At 38.7% G+C, this 23,974-nt stretch overlaps 1 protein-coding gene across 2 annotated transcripts in view; it reads left to right on the top strand.

The window, feature by feature from the left end:
* COLEC11 (collectin subfamily member 11) overlaps positions 1-21,903 on the top strand; it is a 39,584-nt gene extending 17,681 nt beyond the window's left edge. Inside the window, exons 3-7 of one of the 2 annotated variants that reach the window (XM_074864708.1) lie at positions 5,442-5,513; positions 16,815-16,886; positions 17,580-17,633; positions 18,997-19,092; positions 19,267-21,903. In XM_074864708.1, the coding sequence (XP_074720809.1) occupies positions 5,442-5,513; positions 16,815-16,886; positions 17,580-17,633; positions 18,997-19,092; positions 19,267-19,658 (686 nt within the window). In that variant the 3' untranslated portion in view covers positions 19,659-21,903. Of the gene's footprint in view, positions 1-5,441; positions 5,514-16,814; positions 16,887-17,579; positions 17,634-18,996; positions 19,093-19,248 lie in introns of both variants that reach the window. The other variant, XM_074864707.1, reaches the window with a different exon arrangement.
* Positions 21,904-23,974: the final 2,071 nt, after the last annotated feature.

The raw sequence follows: 23,974 nt of genomic DNA, 5'->3' as shown, positions 1-23,974 counted from the left end.
TAAAATCAGGCCCTACTTTACACCTGGAGAGGTTTTCATTGCCATTTTGCAATGTAATGGGAAGTATTTGTATTTTCTAGTCTTATGTTTGTCTTCCCTTGATTTTTAAATGCTCAAGTACCTTTCAGAAGAAATAAAAAATTAGTTAGGTTTTTGGCATTTCTGTAGTTTCTGTGGACAAAAGCCACATTTTTACAAAATATGCCCCCAAACTATTGCCCCAAAAAGACAGCGTAATAAATTATTGATCTTTTTGTAGCAAAAAATGTACCTTAGATAGGAAATCAACAACTGGGAAGAACTAGCATTTTAAAGCAACAGCATCCATTATGGTGTGAAATCCCAGCCCTGTTCAGTCAATAACAGTAATTCCCTTTATAGAGGCTATGGTATTTCTACTGGAGTGTAACACCTGTAAGCATGGGGAAATATGCTATCCTGTTAACTAAGGACAAAAAAACCCATGAAAATCACCAGTTTATCATTAACAATAAAAAAACCCCATTGTTTAAGAACTGCACAACTAATGTTACAGTTTTTCTGGTAGTTACACATTGTAGTATCACAAAACTCACCTAACAATGTTGATGCCACTGATGTTACCTAGCACAAACCTGGGCTTTACAGTTGCCTGAGGACCATAGTATGGACGGCAGGCTGTGTCTGTGCTGCTTAATTAATTGGTGACGGCAAGGCTCAGTTTTGTCCTGCAATTATTTATACAGTTAAATTGCAAGTGCAGCCTGGCCGCAGATTTGGCTGTGGTGTAAATTGCCCTCTCCAGACATTGCCCAGTTTGGATGTGGCTGCCCTGTGCTGGAAGCAAGAGAATTGTTCTGTAGTGATGTGGGTAGTGCTTGGCCAATTGGCTTCAGGACGAATAAAGCTCTCCTGTTTTTTTATTATTGCTATAGATGCAGATTTGGATGCCTGATCTGAACCAAAATCTGTATTTTTTTGGTTTTACTTCAGTATGTAGCCTTTGAAGCCTTAATAATATTTACACCTTCTGCAGATGTTCTAGTTAGAAAGAACAACACTATATCCGGGTCTTCTGAGGTTTGACTGAGGTTTGAGTTGTTTCATTTGTTTCATTTGTTTGATATATTTGCTGTGAAATAGGCATAAGATACTGCTGATGATATGACTTACAGAGAAGAACACAATCAAGTCAAATGTATGTTGTCCAAAGTTACACGGAAGATCAGTCAAAGGGTCAGCACTGGGAACTGGAGCTTTGGCATGATTTTTCATTTCAAAGAAGTTGACAGGCTTTGACAAGTTTTGTAACTTCTTTGCCTTAGTTTCCTTATTTGTGTAATCAGTCAAAATTAACATCTGTGATTACCATTTTTACGTGATGACTGTTATTATTATTATTATTATATGCACCAGAGTTTTTAAAAACATATAAATATTGCAGGACCCTGGCCCTTTGTCAGAAGGCAATCCTGAGCCAGGAAACAACAGAGAAGCCTGAAAACCATCATGTGTTAATGATTTCACTGTGCTTCATGAGATATAAGCCTTGCAAAAGTGAGAGAGATTGATGTACAAATTCAGTGAAGCACAAAATGGCCTGATACAGCCCTAGTTAATGTGAAATCCCTAAAAAGCTATCAATGCTCCAGCTATGCTGTCAGGGGGACTGGCTCAGAGAATTGGTAATGAGATACTGCTGTCCCCCACTGGCACAGCTCCAACCCATTTCAGTGGCCAAGGCTTCCTTTAAACTGAGCATTTATGTGGCTGCGTGCCCAAATTTCAGCTCCCACGCAGTGGGATTTGCTCACTGCAGCTTTTAGATCTGCCCCATCTCCTCCTCTGCTGGGCTGCCAGCAACATCTCCAGTGATGGAGGAACAGAGCCCTGCACTGCTTCTGGGCACAAGCCTGTTGGGATTTGGGAAAAATAGGTACAGGGAAGAAGTGGAAGAAATAAGGGAGACCATGGAGTGTGTGAAAGGGAAGAGAGGGTTAAGCCTAAGAGGTGGTGCAGAAAGTGGAGCCCAAATAGGGTGGTGAAGGAAGAAGACACTAGGAAAAAGTATCCAAAAGTGGGGGAGCGTAATGGAGAAATTTTAGAAGAACAAGAAGAGATAAAGGGAAAAGAGAAAATAAGGGCACAAAGAATGAGACTGAGTGGAGAGACTGGAAACTAAAAAAAAAAAAGAAATAAGAAAATGACACAAAGCCAATTAGGACCCCATGGAATAAAAGGGGGAATCGGAAGGGGGATGAGATGAAAACGGAGGTGGAAATGGAAGATGAAGAAAGCCAGTAAAGACACCAAGAATAGAAAAAGGCATAAATGAGTTTAAGGTCAGCAGCTTAGGTCTTAGGGACTGATTTTTTTTTTTTATTTTTTTTATTTTTTTATAACCTCAACAGTATAAAGGAGTAAGATGAAATGCAGAAGGGAAAAATGCTGTGGCTCTGAGAATCCAGACAGCAGACTGATCCGTGTTTTAGAAAGCTGACAATATTAATAATGGGAAAAGTGTGTTGTGTGTGAAAAAGGGATGGATGATGAAGCCTCACTGCATTACTCACTCATATTCTTCCTAAAGCCCAATTCCTTTTGATAGGCCTATGAGATTGAAGTTACTACTATTGTGAAGAAAAAAACAACATGGAACAATCCTTCAAAGCTTAAATTCTTGGTTTGCCACTTTTTTTTGTCTCCTTTCTAGAATCTAAAGCAGGAATTGACTTAATAGTCTCAATGGCATACAATACATAAAAAAGTTGATGCTACATAAATAAAATAAACGCAATTTTTTTACGCCCACACTTGATGCGTCTACTCACAGAGGGAATATGAGTAATGGAAGAAAGTTATCACCAGCCAAGGAATGCTTAATAGCTCACATAGTTAATATTTGGTGTGCTATTTTCATTACAGTAGATGGTACAGCTCAAGGTAGGCAGGATGCAAACATAATCAGAGACAAATCCTGTCCCAAAGAATTCACAAAAGGAGGCAAATTGATAACAATGGTAAGATATATCATTTGAGTTATGAAAGATCTCTCTTGGAGGTGACAAGAGAAGCAGTTTGTAGTAGTGTTAGGATTGTGCCTGATACCTGTGATTCTGCTGCTGCTCTGTTTGGTACAAGGGCTAAATTTCTTTTGGGGGTGTGGAGGATCACAACACTGTGGAGCACTGTGGGCCATCTCGCCCTGTCTCAGCTGTGTGGGCAAGAGCTGCCTTGCGCTGAGGAAGAAGGTATTATTTCATGCAGTAGGGTTGGAGCCAGGAGGCATCTGGGAAGGGATGGAGAGGAGATTGAGCAGGAGGTACAACTGCAAAGGGACTGTGGCTGGCAGAGGAGGCCATGCCGAAGCAACTGGGTAGGGACGGAAAAGCACTGATCCCAACCTCCTGCTCTGAAGTGACTAGGTGTAATGTGTGGCACAGGGGCAGGAGACTGGAAGAGGGATGCAGAGGTGTCTTTCTCTAAGTTAAATTTGTTTGTTTTTTTTCCTAATTTAAGGAATCAAAAGTTAAAAGTTGGTGTTAATTGGTGATAAGTTAAATTGATTGAAATTCCTTGAGAGAAAACTGTTTTGTTGACCATGACACCTGCACAGACTTTGCTTCGTCAGCTTGCACAGTACATGCAGCAATAATAGGGACTTAAACATGGCAAAGCTGAACTAGACCACTGATCAGTCCCTCTTCGTCAAGGTCTTGCTGCTTAAAACAGATGATAACAAAAAATGCAGAGTGGTCTGTAGTTGGACCTGTAATGGGGTAATCTCCTCCCAGGGAAAGTTTCTTAAACACCCACACTAAGGAATGCAGTGTCATCTTATTATAGGAATAAATGCAGGTGTGTGTAATGGCCTGAAGCAAGAGTGATCTATTTTATTGATCCCTAATGCACAGCTTTCACTCTGAAGAATGTGTAAAGCAATAGGCTGTAATAGCCTGCTCTCAGCCTCCAGAGAGCAGGGAAAAGCCATTGTCAGGATTTATCTTTGGGAAGCAAAGAACTCATAACCAGCCCTGAGGGAGGAAAGGCAATCATACAAAGCCTATTGGTTACTTGATAATAAAAAAAGTGACGTTCCCAAATGTGCCAAATAATAGCCTGTTTCATACTAACAATATTATTCACTGGGGATTATGTGAAGTTTGTCCTCATTAAGGTCAGAGAATGGCCTATTTTTGCATGTCTGAAGTCAGGGAAGATGGTCTGAAGCCTGCTGGCAGCCTGAAGAAGGAAAATATAACAGATGGAGAACTGAGTTCGGCTCACAGCCACCTATGTCTACAATGAGGAGAGAGAGACCTGGAGGCTGCATATTTGAAACGTGCCATGTTGTGGCTTGTTTTCACATGTCATCTCTATGGTCCCTCTCTGAACCACCACTGCCAGCTACGCCAGAGAGCAGAGCTTGAGGGGGTGCATGATAACTGTTGACTTTCCTGATGTGGTGCTCCCTTAATCTTCCTGGAGAGCAGCTAATGCTCACTCTCCTCTATAGAAATACACTGCTGGGGCATCAGGTGTACTATGCTAGGTCTGGCTTTTAGATCCTGGCATTTTCTTTTCTGTGGAAGCCATAGAACTTTCTTTTCCTTCATATAAATCTTTTTTGTAAAGGTGGCTATGTAAATAATTCTTTAAACTTCTATTTGTTTAAGAGATTTTAATTTTATGTCAGTGGCAAACTACAATAGTAGTACAATAGTAGGGGATGAAACAAGCTAAGTATTCCCTGATTTCCAATGAAGTGCACCAGTGAGGCAAACATTTACAGAAACTGATGTGTAAATATGCTGAATATAATAATGTGCTGTGAGCTATGTGCAAGTAAGTACAATGCAAAGTGGTTCGTACCATAGAGATTAAAAGGCACAGTATATAACTGAGAATATTGATTAGGAGATACTCTTTCATGCTTAAAAATTATTCTCTAAATGACAGATGTAGCAATGCCTTCCTATAGACTTCCGTAAGTGGCATAAACTTTTTTTTTTTTTAAATTTGAGTTTATAGTTAAGCCATTTTCACTTGAGACTTAAGCATGTCCTTAGCAGATACTCAGAAAGTGTTTGGTGAACACAGACACAGAAGTTTATGTGCTAAATTGGGGCCTAATTCTGAAGTTTCTGCTTAAGTCAGTTGTGCTGTTGGGCTTTTTGGAGGTTGATGATATGAGTAACATCCACAAAACTAGACCCATTGTATAAGACTTCAATAATGTACTGACTTTGGTTTTGTCAGTGTCTACACCAGTTACAGGAAACTGTTCTTGGTGCATCAAGTATAGCTGTTAAGTCAGATTGCATCTGCTTTTATTTTTTTCCCCTCTTGTTATAGTAGGTTTTTATTTTCACTGGGGAGAATGGCACTCTTGTCACTGCCACCAACAGAAAATAGTCCTGGTTTAATATGATTCTTCTTTTTGTTTCCTTTTGTATCAACAGGGGAGGCTGGAGAAAAGGGGGAGAAAGGTGCTCCAGGTCGTCCAGGCAGAGTTGGGCCTCCAGGAGAAAAAGGTAACTGTTAAAGATGTTTTGAAAGTCATTCCTGACCAAATGCTGCCTTTTCTTGTGAGACCATGACGACGGGATCCTCTCTCCCTTTGCTGGGTGACTTGGGCATTTCTGTGTACTGTTGTTGTGTTTTAACCCCAGTAGGCAGCTCAGCCCCACCCAGCCACTTGCTCACTCCCCCCTGGGGCGGGATGGGGAAAAGAATCAGAAAGGTAAAAGTGAGAAAACTCTTGGGTTGAGACAAAGGCAGTTTAATAGGTAAAGCAAAAGCCGCACATGCGAGGAAAGCAAAACAAGGAGTTCATTCACCACTTCCCATTGGCAGGCAGGTGTTCAGCCGTCTCCAGGAAAGCAGGGCTCCATCATGTGTAACGGTGACTTGGGAAGACAAACACCATAACTCCGAATGTCCCCTCCTTCCTCCTTCTTCCCCAGCTTTATATGATGTGTGACATCATATGATACGAAGTATCTCTTTGGTCAGTTGTCCCGGCTGTGTCCCCTCCCATCTTCTTGTGCACCCTCAGCCCACTCACTGGTGGGGTGGTGTGAGAAGCAGAAAAGGCCTTGGTGCTGTGTAAGCACTGATCAGCAATAGCTAAAACATCCCTGGATATTATCAGCACTGTTTCCAGCACAAATCCAAAACATAGCCCCACACTAGCTACTATGAAGAAAATGAACTCTATCCTAGCCAAAACCAGTACAACTGTATGCACTCATTTGTAGACTAACTATTACTTTCTGGTCAGAAAGATTCATTTTGGAAAAAAAAAATTCTTGATTTTTTAGAAACATCTTTGTGAAGAAAGGCATCATAATGTCTTCTTCATAATTTGCCTTCTGCAAATGAAAAATCTCATAGTAGATCAGAGGGAAGAAATAATGAGGCTCAATTTTATTGTTTTCTTTTGTTTGTAAATGTGAACACTCATAATACCTTAATTAAAACCATTGAGGGAAGGCAGTAAGCCATTACAGGCAGAGATGGCCATGAGTGATTCCACATTTTTTGGATCACAGTTCAGTGATATTTATGGAAAGATGGTGGTAACGCTGTTTTCATTGTAGTTCAAAAATATTTGGAGCTCTTGAGAGGAACGGTGCTCAACAGTATTCAGTTACACAGCTGAGAGGAACGTGGCATTTCTGTCCTGCAGGAAATTCTGCCTTTTCACATTTGTTTTTCTCCTGAAGCAAGGAGGAAATTTGACCTTCATAAGTTTTTCAGGAGATGCACATTCTGAAAAATTCACATTAGGAGTAGTCAATCCCTTTTATTTCAATATTGAAATTAAACATTTGACATTCCTGTCATCAGAACGATGGAGCTAGTTTTACTGAACTGAATTTACAAGCTTCCTTTCAAAGCAATCACAGTGGTAATTTATACTTCCTTATGATGATGCATGATCTGTTATGTAGTTCTTTTGGGCAATTACGGGAGTCTGATACCTGCAGTTTTCCCTGGGACCAAAATCCATAGCTAGAGCTCTTCCCCCTACAATGCACTGAAAAATTTATAACTCCCATGAGGGGTGCATGTTTTCAGTCAGTGTATTTCCCTTATGGAGATGTACCCTTCAAGGACAACTCATAAAAAATACTGGAAACTGAAATTTCAACTCTTGCAAGGTAATGCAGCATGAAGAGAAGTTAAAGTATAACAGAATAATTTAGGTTAAAAGGTCATAAGGAGCTCATCTAGTCCAATCTCCTGCTTGAAACAGGTCAGACTTCAAATTTAGATCAGATTGCTTAGGGTCTTGTCCAGCAGACTTTTAAAATCTCTAAGGATGGAGATTCCACATCCTTTTTGATCGGTCTGTTCACCGGTGTCATCATGAAAGACCTTTTCCTTAGGGCCAACTGAAATTTTTCTTGTTGTAACTTGTGATTGTTACCTCTTGTCCTTTTGATGTGTGTCTCTAATAAGAGAAGACTGCATCTTCTCTACAAACCACTTGTAGGTAGGGGAAGACTGCAATTAGGTCCCCCCTTACCTTTCCGTACTCTAAGCTAAATAAAACCATCTTTCCCAGCTGGACTCGTTTGCTGCTCTTGTATGAGGGCCCAAAAATCTCTCAGTCCTTTTATGTAAAGGAGTTTTTTAGCCAGCCATTGGCCAGCCTTCATCAATGTGTTGCAGGTGAGGAACGTAGTGTCTGGCTGAACTCATGATATTCCTGTGAACACATTTCTGCAGCTTTGTCGAGCTCCTCGTGACTGGCAGTGCTGCCCTCCAGTGCACCAACCACTCCTGCCAGCTTGGGGTTTCTTGCAGACTCACAGAGGATCCTTCCACTTCTTCCTTCCTGTCACTGATGAAGGACTGGTTCCTGAGGAATGGCAGTCATTATCAGCTAATTATTAGACTTTGTCAGCCTTGTAACAGCATCAGCTAGCGCTCTCAGCACCCTTGAATGCCTTCTGGCCGGTGCCATGGGCCTGTGTACATGCACGTGAAGTAGTCCCTAACTCAGTCATCTACTACCATTAGTAGCAGGACACATGTCCTCCCCAAATCTTTGCTAACATGAAGAACTGGGAGGCCAGAGGGCAGACCTTGCCAGTAGCGACCAAGGCAAAGAAAGCACTAAGTACCTTAGCGTTTCCTGTGTCCTTTGTCACTAGGTTGCCTTCCTCCTGATCAGAGCCCCCATCAGTCTCTGTTTTACTGCTGACTTACCTGTATTGTCTTTCTTGTTGTCCTTCATACACATAACTGAGTTCAACTCCAGCTGAACTTTGGCCTTCCTCTCTTCAGCCCTGCATGCCTGGGGAGTATTTCTGTAGTACTCTTCAGTAGCCTGTCCCAGTATCCATGTCATGCATGCTTCCTTTCTGCATTTGGTCTCAGCCAGCAGTTCCCTGTTCAGCCAAGCTGGCTGTCTGCCATATCTGCTCATTTTCCTGCACATTGCAATAGATAGTTCTTATGCTTTAAGGTAATTGTTCCTTAAGACTGAGAAGATCTTTCTGGGCCCCTTTGCACTTCATAGTAGCCTCCAGTAGGATCCTGCCTACAAGCTCCCAGAACAAGTCAAAAGTCCAGAAGTCTAGGGCTTTTATCCTGCTGCTTGCCTTCCTCACTTACCTCAGAATCTTGAAAGCTGTCATCTCATGAAGGCGGTCATGGTCACTGCAGCCAAGGCTGCTGTTCACTGTCACATCCACAGCCAGAGGGTATGTGAATAAGAGGTCTAGGAGACTACCATCTCTAGCTGCAAACCCAGTTACCTGCATTAGATAATTGTCCCGGATGAACTTTCTGGATTGATTGCTCCTTCTGGTGCTGCTCTCCCAGAAGATGCTGTTAGATGCAGACCAGTTGCCTGTTAGGAAACAAAGCTCTATGCATTCGAGGTGCCCACTGTGCAGAGCATAACCCTTGCCTTGTCTTTCTGCCTGTCCTTCATAAAGAGCCAATATCCGTCCACTGCAGCACTCCTGTTGTTCTGGCTGTCCCATCATACCTGGGTGATTGATGTCATTAAATGGACTCTTAGTTCCTCCTGTTCGTTTCTCAAGCTGTGATCACTTTTCTACAAGTGTTTGAGGTGGGCACTTGGTCATACTGCTTTCTCACGGGGAGCTTGAAAGCCTCTCCCATTGCACTGTCAGGCATGTTTCTCTAGCTTGGCATTTTGTCAAATCAATTCAAAATGTTTTGGAACATCTGAGAAGTGGAAGTACTCTTTTTCAGTCAGGCCAATCCATGATGTAACATTTCATTTATATATTTTATACTGCAAAATTGCATTTATTTGGAAAATCATTTTCATAAGGAATGCTTAATTAATAATAACGGTAATTTTCCAGTTTTCCATACCTCCAAAAGTCCAAAACTCTGATGAGACTGAAAGAAGAAACGCTGAAGTGAAAATTCACTGCAAGAAAACATACTTGAAACAGAAAAGAGATGAAAGAAAATTGAATATGAATGCATACTATATCGGTATTTTTCCAGGCAGCGCTTTCAGATTAAACACAGGCAAAATTTCTTACTGCTTCTGCAGCAACATATTTTTTCTGCTTGCCTTTGTGCATCCAGATTTGACTTGATGCATGTATGTTCTTGAAGTATTTGGTAAACAGCTTTATTTTAGCATAGTAAGAAATTTCTACAAACAAGTTCTGGTTTAAAATGAATTGTAATTAAATAATCTTTTCATTAATGATGTACATTCTGTAGATATTTATCTTCATTGACTCCTTTCCACAAATGCTTCTTAAAAGAAAAATAAATTGTTACCTTAAAAACAATTTGGACTATATGGTGCCAGATTTCATCACAGTACTCTATTCAGTGTATTTTCTGAGTGTCCCAGCATTGACCGGATAAGCAAACAGACTTCACAGGTGTAATTTCTACCATATGGAAGGGACACAGACAGATATCCAGCCTTGACCTAGAAAAATCTTTCAGTCTCCTGACCTTTCAGTTTCTGGTTAACCTCCACAGACAATGTGTAGTGCCCAGACCTCAAGTTAAGCTCATGCATAAATACTTTTCTAGACTCTCAAGCTGAATGAAAGTGACTCAACTGTATATTCTCTTCCAGCAGTCCAAGGGTTTTCCCATTTGTTATCCAGAAGCTGGAACTTTGAGGCAAAAATAAAATATAACAATATTATTGGGAAAAATCATGTGAGCTGCTAACACTGAACTATCCAACACACTGACATCTTTTGCATATTTGGTTGTTCATCTTATTTATGGAGGAGTAAGAACTGTGCATTATTTGGAGTTTGATAATTTGTTCACAATGTTGTTCTCAGAAATAATCAGTTCATCACCTTTTTCCTGGACAGATTATGTAGTATCCACTCATGACCTGCTGTTGACTTTGCTTTTTTGCTTTGTTTTTGATCTCTTGATGGCCATATACCACTAATGTCCTTTAAAGTGCTGGCCAAGTATTTTAAAATCTCAGTTGGTGTGAAGCTTAGACCTGTGATTCAGGTCCTTAACACATAGCTTAGTGGATAATGAAAGATGGATAACATTGCTCCCTCATTTTGCATTTGCCCCTTTCTAAGAGCACACATGGATGATCACAGCAGCCCTGTTTCTGTGCAGTAGCCTGTTAAACTGCAGTCACAGTGTTAACATGTGTTTGACTCCTGGTGTTTCTATTGAAGCTTGATAATTGTTGTCTTCTTGGGCTGATATTTGGCTCCTTCTGTTGATGTAAACTGCTAAATTTTATTGTATTTTTCTGCTATTTGAGTAAGTGATGGTTTACGTGAGGGAGAAACTAATTCTTTTGCAACATTTTTAGGGTTTTCTACTTTTGGTGTTAATTTACATGATCAGAATCACAGTAATCTTTTTTTTTTTTCTTCCTTTCCCCTTTGTTTCATTTCTCAAGAAAATGTGCTTAGTTTCTTTGAACTCCTTAGGTATATAATAATCAGTGAACAAATAACTTACAAAAGAAATGGTTTTTTTATGGTATATTTGATCTGAAATGAACACCTCAAGATTAGAAAGTGCTGCAAATGTTTTTATCGTATCCTTTCCTCATGATATTTCCAGATTTGGGTAGTTCAGAAACTGACAAACCTTAAAACTTTATGGTGCTTACCTGAAATAAATCTGGTTCTGAGTGTCCTGATGTTTCAGGGTGACATCAGACATCCTGATGTCTTTGGGCACTGATTAAGGTTAAATTCCACTTACTTTCCTCATTGCTTTTAATTAATTGTATAGGTCAATTATGATGCATAGCATGTCAGCAGAATATGAAACTGTGTTGGCCTTATGTAAAGAACAGAGCACTGTATCAAGTACAATGGCTGATGCAGATGAAAGTAGCATGTACTGCAGTGCAAGTTTTGGGGTGTGAAGTTAATAGATGTAACTTCTCTGCTTGCACTGATTGCTGTACTGCACACTCACATGTTGGGAGTGAACTCAGTTAACTGAGTCATGATCCAATCTGTGAGGCCATAACTCCCATGTATACAAATTCCACACATATATTTCAATAACAATACAATACTGTGAATATTCCCAGAGTAGCATGGATTCTGCTTATGGCAATCAAAAGAAGGAGGAGAGGGTGAATTTACTGTTGAAATGCATAATCAAAGGAACAGCACATTAAAAATGTATTCTTCAGGACATTTTAATTTTCTTAGAGCCATAACCATTTGAAAATAAATTATTTTAGCATTTTAATTTCAGCCTTTATACTTTGTACTTCGTTTCTACTTAATTATAATGGTATGTGAAGTAGAGCCACACACTATTCTTAGGCTTGCGTGGAACTCAACTGTCTCTACTTTTGCAGTGTTAGCACAGTGATTTTGGCCTTTGCCAGCTAACACTTTCCCAGGCAATTCTTGGGTACGTTCTGGGAGCTAACACAATGAGCAGCTTGCAAGTCATTATCCTGGCTTGAGGAGTAAGACAATTTAATATTGTGGAATGTACCATTCTTGGCCACCTGGTTCCCACTGCCAGGGAACAGTCCCAGGCATTTAGTTTACTAGTACAAGCATAGCCTCTCAAGCAGGAGAGAAGACTCATTAATTTAACTGGATTGGAGCCAGAGTGCTCAGTCATTTGTATAATCAAGTTCTAAAGAGAGGTAATAATATCTTAATTTATATTTTAGTATTACTGATTGCTCATTAATATGTAATCAATCAATCCTTTACATTTCTGAGTCAACTTTTACATGAATTTATTGCTCGCTAAGGAGTACTGCAGGCAGGATTCCATATAAAAGTCCTGACATTGACAGTTGTGGGTATCTGATTCAGAACTGTCTTTCAGTTCCACCTGAACTCAACAGGATTTTGAGAAAATCCATGCTAAACTGAGTGGAAAAAAGATGGCAGATGGCCTTCAGTGTAAATAAATATATTGCCTAGGGACATTAGAAATGCATAATTTAATCCGTACATACACAATGCCAAAAACTAGAACTGTCACTTAAAACTCAAGAACTGCTCTGAAGTCATTAGCAGCAGCCACAAAGACAACAAAACACTGCCCATCATCAGAAAAGATACCAAGGACAAAATGGGAAACTCATTTTTGCTGCATAAAAGCCTGACATGCACTGTCTCAAGTAATGAGTGTGGTTCTGGCCTCTGTCTCTCAAGAAGGACATGAGAGGTCAGAGAGGAGAACCAGAAATGTGATGAAGATGGAGGAGCTGCCTCATAAGGAAAAACTGGACAGGTTGAGACTTGCATCTGTACAGAGTAGTCTGAAGAGTATATGGTCGAGGTTACAGAAGCACCAGATCCCATCATACCTGAACTATAAGGCACTCGCTGGAACTGCTGGGGGACTGATTCATCAACTCCATCTGCAATGGACTGCAGATAGTGGCTGGGGTTGTGTGATCTTCCTGTATCACACCTTCTGCTGCCACTGTGGGACTCAAAGTCTTGGGCTAGAGGGACCACTGGTCTGAACAAGCTTGGTATTATGTTGTTAATGTAATTCTGGCAATATATGTGTTTCATAAGGGCAGTTATTTGTGTTTATGTGCATCTTTATATAAGCTTGCCCATTCAGGAATGGGCCATACTATTTCCATTTCTTTTGTTTTGAGTGTACTTTAAACTTTTCTGCTGCCTTCTAGTTTGGATTTTTTCTTGCTATCTTTAGTTTCCTTTGCAAATTTTCTAGCCTTTCTGATTTCTAGTCTGTATGGATTGACAATAGTTTCCTCTTTTTTTCCCCCTGTTTGTTATGCAAGGCTTTTAAAGTTTCACTTTGTCATTAAGATACCTGTCTAACATGAGTGGGATGGATCACTGCTGAGAGATGTTTATTTCTCCATTGCCTACCAAGGGAATTTAGATAAATAGACTAAAAACCTAACTTCCAGGTGGCAAATACTGGGTGAAATTAATTTGCCCCAACTACATAAAATGCCACCTGGGATTATCCACTGTTTGTTCATATAAGATGTAACTGTGTTGTAACCACTGTTTGCTAGCCACTCACCAACTTTCAGTGGTGTGGATAATTCAGATTATTTAGTGTAAAGCAGTACCGTAGTCTATTGGTGTATTCCAAATTTTCTAATTTCCGGTTGCCAATACTTTTAAAAATTTAAAAATTAAGTGTCCTGAATGTAGGTTACTACCATACCATAACATCATTATATCCTTTAAAAATACTATTCTCATTCAAGTCAGGCTAAATATTTGCATTGGGAATACTGACTGTTGCAGGACTAAGGAGATACATTGAGGGAAAGACAGTGTAATCTTGCTCTATATCTTACATTCTTTTTCTAAGTATCCTTAGCAGATTGCTGTCAAGGATGGCACTAGTGTCAAGAGGCTTTTGGTCTGGTTTGATGCACTTCTACTTTCATTGTTAGGTAGGTGTCCATGATGTCCAGTATGTCAAATCATGAGGAATTTTTATAATCTGATTTGTCTTCAAATCTTTAAGTTTGGAAAGTAAACTGCTGCTCTCTTCTGTTTGACATGACTCAGTTCAATTTGTCTGTGACAGGGTGAATTTGTGTTTCTGCTGAATTTGTCTTTTTGACACCTTTGGGTTTTTTTAAGTAGTTTTACACCTTCTTATCTGTTCCAATTAATCCCATTTGAAGAGATTGGCCATAATGTATACGAAGCCACCATCTATAGTGTTGCACAGAGGCAAAGCCCTCATTTTTTCACTGGTTGCGTGGTCCACCATTCATCTCTGGTGTTTTATTTCTTCTCTTGTTTGTGGGCCTGAAAAGGCCACCAAGAAGATAATTTAGAATTTGTCTCTCTTCAGTTCCGTCCAAAATCCTTTAAGTCTTCTATAATTGGTTCCAGCGTATACGACCTTCATCTGAGAGATGACAGATGGCTTGCTTCATATTCTCCATTCAAACTTTCAGTTAGATTTCCTACTTTTGGTCTATGGAGACTTAATTTCTTTCATTGTCCTCATTTCTTTCCAGCTCTCACTTCCTGATTTCATTAAGACTCTTTAGACAGCGTTTTTGGCAATCATAGAGACACTAAAAAGGACTGTACAAAAGGTATTAAAACTTTTGAAACCCTCAAGGCAGATGGGTCTCTCTTGAAACCTTGTGATTTATTCTGCAGAAGAAGCAGAATAAGCAAGCCCCTGGAGTAGAAGCAAGGGTTAGTCACTATAAGAGAAAACCAAATCCAAACAGTTCTTTTAATGAGCACAGGAGACTTAATGTATGTCTTCGTTGTTTGAGATAACACACTTTCACTTCTGAGCAGGTCACGTAGCTTTTACTAGCTATTACTGTGAAGTAGTTCGTTTTCTGGTCAGTATTGATGAGAAGGAAAGTGAAATAATTTTATATATTGTATTTTATTTATGCATTAGGTCTTTGTGTTTATTTAATTTCAGATGTAGCAGCCTGAAAAGAGAAAGCATTCAAACATCTGATGATCTGTTATGGTAATCCCAGTTCATAAATATCCAAATCAAGAAAGGTCACTTTCAGAGCAACTTGATAAACTCATTGCAAGCTGATACTTTAGAGATTTTCAAGGAAATATCCTCTCAATATACTATCTATATTGGATAAATATGGAAAAAATGGTAGCATCAGTACCTTTATAACCTGCATAGCCCAACAGATTGCATCTTTAAGGCAAGCCATGAATCTGTTCTGAAAGTGAAGCTATATATATGAGGTTGAAATCTGATGGCAGAGCATTGATTTGCTCAGGTGTTGCACCCAGGAAAGGGTATCACCAATGTACACTCAGATGCTCTATTATTTCTTGAAGCTTCTTGGGCCGTAGGAACTGCAGCATCAGGCAAACTGCCACAGTCACTACATAGTGAGTGTAACAAAATGACAGGTCTTATTTCATAGGTCTCAAAGTCTACCTAAAACAAACCAGGGAATCCTCTCTAAACCAGTGCCAGAACCAAAGTAGCATTTAGAAATAATAATCTGACCAACTTAGACTACATAGAGTTTATTGACTATAAACGGCTTGGTTTAAGCCAAAACCTTCAGTCATGTGTAAGCCTGCTGTATTTACTTTATTGGGTGACTACTACTTATTAATTTCAACTGCTGATCCCCTAAACTTGTAGATGAGTTCTGTAGACATGGGGTTGAATAAGGCTTTGCTATTACAGGCTAAAGTTCTTCTCTCAGATTCACACCATTAAGATAATTATTTTTCATAATGTTTGAGAAATGTCATCCAGAAAAAAATGTATGACGTAACAGACATTTTTATCTGTTTAATTATTTGAGCTCTGCAGGAGCTCAGATCAATGACATCAATACTTGGACTGTGGCACACATTTTATTAGTAACAGTGCTTCAGTTTGGTTTGTGAAGACAGTGATGGCAAAGGAACTGCTTGTTCCAGTGCAAATTCTGTTTCTCCTGAAGCCATTCTAATATTCACTTTATATCACACAGAAAAGTACAACTAATAGAAAAGAGGTCAAAGTCAGACAAAGTAAGTGAATCAAGCTGTCTTACATTAGATTTCTGGGTATGCCTGGTGGACACAGATAGGTGTCGATGGCTGGTTCATGCAGATTTGTTGACAATTTCATTTGACCTTAAGAGGTTGATAGTTACCTTTTATTTGTAAAAACACAGCTGAGGAAAATGATTTTTTAGTGGTTCCTTTGCTACAACTGCAGTTTGAAATATTCTGTAAAACTGTCTTTAAAATTAATAACATTCAACATTGCTGGTTTGAGTCAGACTTTGTATGAACATATGCATGTGTTTGTGTCTATTTGTCTATGTAAGATTTCCATTAATTTTCATTTTTCATTAATGTAATCTTCAAGTGCAAGAGCAAATAATGAGAATGTGACTGCCTCCATGGTGTTTATATTGTTTAAATAAGTCATTAAGACTAAATTCAACCCTCAGCTACAGTGGAGCTATTGTATTAGATGAAATTGTCAGTTGTGCTTGGATCCTTTAGGTCTTCTCATCTCCATGATAGTTTTAATCCACTGATCCATGTTTGAATGCAACCCCCTCTCATTTTTAGTATGATTCTGGAATGATCACCTGAGAGAAGTTTGCAAAAGCTTTTCCAGTGACTCTCAGCAAAGATCCATTCTCATTTGCACCTGCATGCCTCATTAATGTCAATTGCTTTGCAAAGATTAAATCACTGTCTAGGTTGTTATGTGTTAAGTTCTTCACAAGGAGTGAGCTGGACTTCTGAAGCTCAATGAATATGGGGCATATAGTGTCGTTTTGCTCATTGTAAAAACTGATATTACAGGCATGCTAGAATCTGAATGAATCAGACTACGTTGCTACCTTGTGTCTTTTGTCTTTCTGTTATGTGTAGGAGAAATGGGGGACAAAGGACAGAAAGGCAGCATGGGACGGCATGGAAAAATTGGTCCTATTGGTTCGAAAGGTATGCTTAGTTCAATTGTTTCCCTATTTGTGTTTTAGATGAAAAATCTGTGATCATTTATGTTTGAGAAAAGTTTAGGGTCTTGAAAAATGGTTAACAAGTCTCAGAGCTTCTCACACTGTAGTCAACCAGGTGACTGAGATCTCTCAGCCAGGTACCTTTCGCTCTGACAGCAGTATATTTAGCCTTAAAGCAGGGTGAAAATCCTGCTTTAAGGCTAAATAAAGAACTTTGTGCATCATCACACGAGTGTGGACAGTTAAGAGAAGCAGATGGGAAGATGCACTGTATGTTGTCAGACTTTTAAGAGCCAGAAGACTTGAATTCTAATCTTGCCTACCCCATAGTCTTCCTATGTGACTTTAAGTCATTTGGACCAATGTTTACTTAAGCATCTAGATTATGAATCTGTGCATCAGCGTAGCATATTCAGACCTTTTCTGGGCATCTGAATTTATTGGTGCTGTGAAGTTCATGAATGTCAAAAAATGGATATTGGTATATATTCTTTGTGTTCCAAGTTTCATAGCTTTCGCTGGCCTTTGTTGTGGAAAAACTAGAACAGAAAAATCTTTATTTTTATTTGGGTATATTTCTACTTTCTATATTTGAATGCTAGAGAAAAAATAAGTGCTAAATGAACTGTTGACCAGAAAAGCTGCCTTAAATTTATATTATTTTTCATGTTTTTAGGTGAAAAAGGAGATAACGGTGACATAGGACCACCAGGTCCTAATGGTGACCCAGGTAATCCATGACACCTTTTGTATATGCAAAGGATTTTACAAGATGCATGCATCATCACCAAAAATACATGTCTGTTTACATACTGGGGGAAATAATGAAAGATTAAATATTTGTATAGGCACTGTAATATTTCACTGTAATATTTTCAAATTACTTAAATTTATTGAAGCTGCAGTAATTGCAAGACTTGTAGTGTATTTGTTGAAACAATGTCTCAGAGCTCCTCAGAGGTGTGATCACTCCAGAAGACTAGCGGGGACTGAAGTGGGACCGTCTGTATCATTCATCACCAGTACAAAGGGACATCTCTGCATATCCCAATCTGGCTTCCAGCCAACTCAAAAGAACAGGTTGAAAGCTCCTGCCCCTCCATGGATTATTGTTAGAGGAGCAGGCCATTACCAGGAATACAGATGTTCCAGAGAAAAAGGCGAAAGCCTGGCATAAGAACTGTAAGCCTTACAAAAGTGGCAGATTAGGATTTTACCCAATTCATCCCTTCCTGACAGGGTGCACTAGACGTGCACTGATTAGTTTACTCATGAGAACATAATTTGTCACTCTTAATTCTTGAGCCAGAGTACCATATACATAGTCATCAAGCACAGCTTTGCAGTGTAAGTACCCTGTGCTTAGACTGATTTAGACACCTAAGCTGAGTAATTGGGTAGTCAAATGCAGATTTGAATAATTACACACAGAACTGGAAACTCTAATTGATCCTCGTTTTGAGATTTGAGCTCATAGATGTAACAATTATCCTTTTAGTATTCTCATTCAGATTATCCTTGTCAAACCAATATCAATTTGGGTTAATAGATGGTTTTCTATTGTCTTATTTTATTGGAAGAAGTACTTTCAAAAGTACAGAACTATATTTTGCAGGTAATTATGTGCATTATATGGTTGGAACATTAGCCTTTTGGATCTGCTGTGTTATGTTCTTCGTGAGGAACAGGTGAACAATGTGCTGTGTAGATTTTTGCTGTGGAAAAAGTGCTCTTTGGAGAAGACTGAGGAGAATAATTTTACTCAAAATGGGAAATTTTGACAAATGATTTTAGTTAAAAAAAAATCAATTTTTTTTTGCAGGGAATATCTGTCTGTGTTTAGGTTGATACTGATCATGCAGGGCTGAAGCTTCACGGGAAGTGAACTGAGCTGTTCTGGATAGGCCCACACACCCATAAGAACCATATGATGGTGCAGGGTAGTGAAGGCTCTAGGTTTCTGTCTGTTATTTGCAAGACAGCCCCCTCCAGGGCTTCCAGGCTGGACCTTTTCATAAAATTGTTTAGATAATTATTGGAATGATTGAAATTAGATAGCTTTTTGATTTTGGGGTGTCTGTATTACTTCACAGGCATCCCCTGTGAGTGCAGCCAGCTAAGGAAGGCTATTGGTGAGATGGATATCCAGGTGGCCCAGCTGACAACAGAACTAAAGTTCATAAAAAATGGTAGGTTAATGTCATATAAATATTTTCCTTTCTTTTTGCCTCACTTTACCGGTGTAATTGCTTGTAGAGAGCATCACCGTTCCACATCTGATTTGTGAAACTATTTTGGGGTGTACAGTAAGTTGGTTTATAGAAATGCGAGTGCTCACTTTTCAGCACTGCCCTCCCCCGCAGCTGTTGCTGGTGTGCGTGAGACAGATAATAAGATATATCTGCTGGTGAAGGAAGAGAAACGATACAAGGAAGCCCAGCTCTACTGCCATGGAAGAGGAGGGACGCTGAGCATGCCCAAGGATGAGACTGCCAACAATCTGATTGCCTCGTACATCAACCAAGCCGGGCTCACCAGAGTTTTCATAGGGATTAACGACCTAGAGAAAGAGGGAAATTTTGTCTATTCTGACAGATCGCCCATGCAAACCTTCAACAAATGGCGCAGTGGGGAGCCCAACAATGCTTATGATGAGGAGGACTGTGTGGAGATGGTGGCGTCTGGAGGGTGGAATGATGTTGCGTGTCATATTACCATGTATTTTGTGTGTGAATTTGACAAAGAAAATGTCTAAGCTTGTCTGTTCCTTATTTTAAGACAAGTTTTTAAGCCAATTGTACAAGTTACCCCATGTTTATAGAGTACAAGAGATATTTTGCAAGTATGTGGCATCAGTGTTGTACAGCTGTAAATACAATTTAGGTATTTCAAATATCAGTATTTACCCTTCAGAAGGGAAGAGCAGTGATAAGATATAGCTTGTTTTTTCTGTAGGAAAATATATGTATTTAGATAAAAGATGTGTTTTGGGGCTAAATTCTGCCCTCACAACAGTTAACAAATGTGATTGCATGACTGTACAGGAAGGCAGAACTTGGTCTCTAGTTGTTAGAATGATTATTTCTGAAGAAGTAGATTCCTGATATTCTTTTATCTTAGCAAAACTTGTAGTTATAAATGTTAATTGCTTGTAGTGCTACAGGGATATTTCAGCAACAAGACAAGTATTTTGTATACTCCAAATAATAAGTACGAATATTACTGTTTTTTGGATGTGAAGGTGTTAAACTTTTTTTTAAAAACAGCCAAAGCAAATCAACAAATCAGTAGTCCTACCAATTTTGTAATGTTTCTTTATTACACTGTTCACAGATGTATGACAAGGAGGCACTTAAGTAAACTAAGTTTTAGTGCTGAGGGAGGATAAAGTTCTTATAATTTAGTACTGAAAGAGGGATCCCAGCCAGGTGGGTGTTTTGGGGTTGGCTAAAGGTAAAAGTAAGATTTTGGTTTTCTGAATTCTTTAGTTAAGAATAATTAAGTGCACGAACTATTTCAGGACCCCCAAAATTTCTTAAAGTAAATGCGTTTCACAGTCCATATTATATGATCTTGGTGCATCTTGTTACAAAACAAACAAAATACCAGCCTTCCACAATTTAAGGCAGACTTCATAAATAGACAACGAATATAATAAAAATGGTTTAACTAGTAGATCCTTTTGGTAGGAAAACTGCTTACATGTTTACTGAGATTGTAAGCATGACCCTCTGAAAAGCAGCAGTTTCCAAAATTTTCCTGATTATGTGTATAGCCGTAATAAGTAATTTTGCACAAATAATTTATGTACCCAATTTACAATTGCATGTGATGGAAAATGTGATGTATATTTAAAAAAACAACAACATAATTTCACAAAGGAAATGATGAATTACTTTGGATCTTCTTAGGAGTCAGTTGCATGACATCTTATGTTGCTGTTAGGCATGGAAAGATGACTGCAAAATCTCTGACTGTTTTTTTTCAGGAATACCTTGCAAAGTGTTTTAAGATTATTTTTAAGGAGAAATGATCCTTTGTATAACATAGTAATCAAATTACGTATCTGATCATTATGGGAGATCGGTTTACAGGATATTCACAGTGGATGTGGCATGTGGTGCCAGAGATATCCCTACAGCAAGGCAAGAGTAACTCACATTAACTCTACAATGCCATGGTATATAAACAATCAATGATCATACAATTCTGTTCATATTCACAGAGTCTGACAATATTTGATACAATGCTATTATTGTATACCTAAGAAAACAAACCATTTTGCTTGCTATATTTACTCTGTGAATTTGAATCCATTATATATATATGTTTGCTATTAATTTTGAAGACCAGTAGCAAATTCCTATAGTGTTTGAATATCAGCCCAGCTCCAGAGCAATCACTCTAAGAAATGAATGTTTGATTGTTTTACTTTCTTTCTAATAAAGGTGGGTATGATTCATATATATTAGGCATTCTTCCAACTGTATATTGAAATCTATTAAATAATGTGAATATAGTTCTACACTAATATTCAAAGACTCTTTAGAGAATTTGCAGGGAACTAACAATTCCAGTGGAGCAATTTGTTTGTTTAGAATAGCACCTTTTGAATATCATGATTGTTTCCTGCCTGCTATAGAAATCCTCAGAAACCATTTAAATCTCCAACATACTTTTGTCAACTCATTGTAGCTATATTAAAACAGTCCAAACCTGAGTTATAGATATCTGGAGCTCCATCATTATGTATGTGCTGAAGTTGCTAACCATTTATTTTTCACACAGGTTTTGAAAGTCTCTGTTGTAATGTTTGATTTCCTCAGAAATGTGAAAAGAGGCCTTTTGAGGGGGTGGGAAGCTTCTTCAGATGACAAATGCTCCTATTTTCGCTGGAAGTCACACCACGTCTATAAAGGTTGCCTTGATGTGTAAAGCTTTTAAGCAGTCTCAATTTCTATTAAAATTTAAGATGAAAAATAAAGACAATGGAAAAAACATTTATTTCCCCCAGTTTTCATGTTCTTCAGGATATATTTTTGCAGCTCTTGATATACAAGATAGAAAAGAAATTAGTTGTATCATCAGTGTAGTGTACATTGGCTGCAACAGACCTTATTTCACCATTTGAGCAAGGGGAACAAGACTAGTGTGTAGGGTCTCTAGCTGTTCTGCAGGGAGCAAAGACTGCACATCTGATATTTACCCCTTTGAGGAACTGGGCAAGAAATGATGGAGGGATTGGAAATGAATGAGCCCTCCATCACTTCTTTCACCTTCCTGTTGCTGACCCCCATAGGTAGTCCCTTGCTGGAACTGGAGATCAATAGTGCATGTAGTGCTCAGCCTGCACGAAGCCTGCTGACATGCATGGTAAGATTTCCATTACTCTCAGTGGAATTTGGAGCTATTCTTTTAGGAAAAAATTAAATGAGTAGTATCAAATGAGTAATATCATTACTCATTTTGTGTGGCTCTATGGAAGCCTTTGGAACATGTCTGTCTGGCAAGCATGCACTGAGATTTCCCAGACTGTTCCTGTATGCTTTACTTTTGATGGATGATTTTTCTTCAGAAATATTTCCCCATAGCCCTTAATAAATAAGGGGCATGTTGGTGTACTTTAAGAAGGCAACAATAACAGAGTTGTTTTGGTTTTTTTTTTTATATAGTCACCCATTCATGCTCTTGAATGACTTCTTTACATAAAATGCATATTTCATTCAACTATATTTCACACCTTTAGCTGCTAAGGCTGTGTGGCTGTATTACTGATGTCAGGGCAAGACGTGCATCCCCTTTCTAGGAGATGACTTGGCAAAAGTAAAGCATTTAGCTGGCTGAGTCCAAGGGGAGTTCCATTGCTGGTGAGAGCCCTGTGTAGCTGTGGATGTCCCTGGAGAGCACTGGACGATGTCTGACCCTGATCACCACCCGGATTTGCCACTCCACATCCTGATTCCTTGGTGGAAGGTGCTGCTCCCGCCTGCCCTGTGAGCCTACTCTGCTCCTGGTTCACCATTGCTCGGGGACCAGCTAGCTGGTCCTTGCTGCGCCCTGACAGCTGACATGATTTTCCCTTGTGACAGGTTTCAGGTTAGCAGCAGAACTTCTCCCTAGCTGTGAGTTTTACACTGTCTTATGTCACAGAGAAGAACTGTAAAAAAATAATATTTATACATGGGATATAGAGCATCCTTATTCATATAAGTAAAACAGAGTGCTTCATTCTTTGTAAGCTCAGGAAATGCCAGTTCAAATATGCATTACAAAATAGCAGCTGGTTGGACTTGTTTTTGATGAAAAGTAAAATAAGATGAAATTAAAACAAATTTCATTGTAAAATATGATGAAGGTTCAGAATGAACAAGGAAGTTCTGAAGTAGACATTGTTCAAGATGTTTCCTTTTGCAATTTTATCAGAATTTCATTTCTGAGTCTGTAGTTTCATTTTGACTCATAAAGGGATTTGATTTTTATATTACTATTAATATTTTTTATATCATGTCAGTAACAGTGTTCAGTATAATGCTTGAAATATTTTACTTTATTCTTTATGTCCTTATTTCCAATAGGAACCAGTTATATTTTTAAGAGTTCTGTTGTTTGCCATAATGAAAGAGTTTGACATTTGAATCAGTTTCTCCTTCTGGGACCTCTATGACACTGTAAACACTCTGAACTCAACGCAATAGATAGTTCAACCAATATTAAGTAGAAGATATTCTTACTGATTGTGAAAATGATTAAGTATTATGTCATATAAATAGCAGTTTATGCACTATTACAAGCATCCAATCATTAAATAAGATAGAACAAATACAAGCATTTTTAAATATGAAAATCTTAGAAATATACTTTCATCCTGAATTAAAACAAAAAGATGTCAAAGTAACAAAATTTCCAGTAAAATGGAAATTCAAGGTTTCCCCTAGGTCTATATCCAGATCTAGTTTTTATGGGAAACTCAGTGACTTGTGATGGTGGTGGCTGAATCAAATCCTAGAGTAGAAAATTAGCCTACAATGCAAACACTGATTATATATGACTCTACCCCTTGCACTTTCTGGA

This window comes from Strix uralensis, chromosome 3 (genome assembly GCF_047716275.1).
Source record: "Strix uralensis isolate ZFMK-TIS-50842 chromosome 3, bStrUra1, whole genome shotgun sequence".
NCBI lineage: Eukaryota > Metazoa > Chordata > Aves > Strigiformes > Strigidae > Strix > Strix uralensis.
Note: the sequence above shows the minus strand (reverse complement) of the source record. Positions and strands in the feature narration are given on the sequence as shown.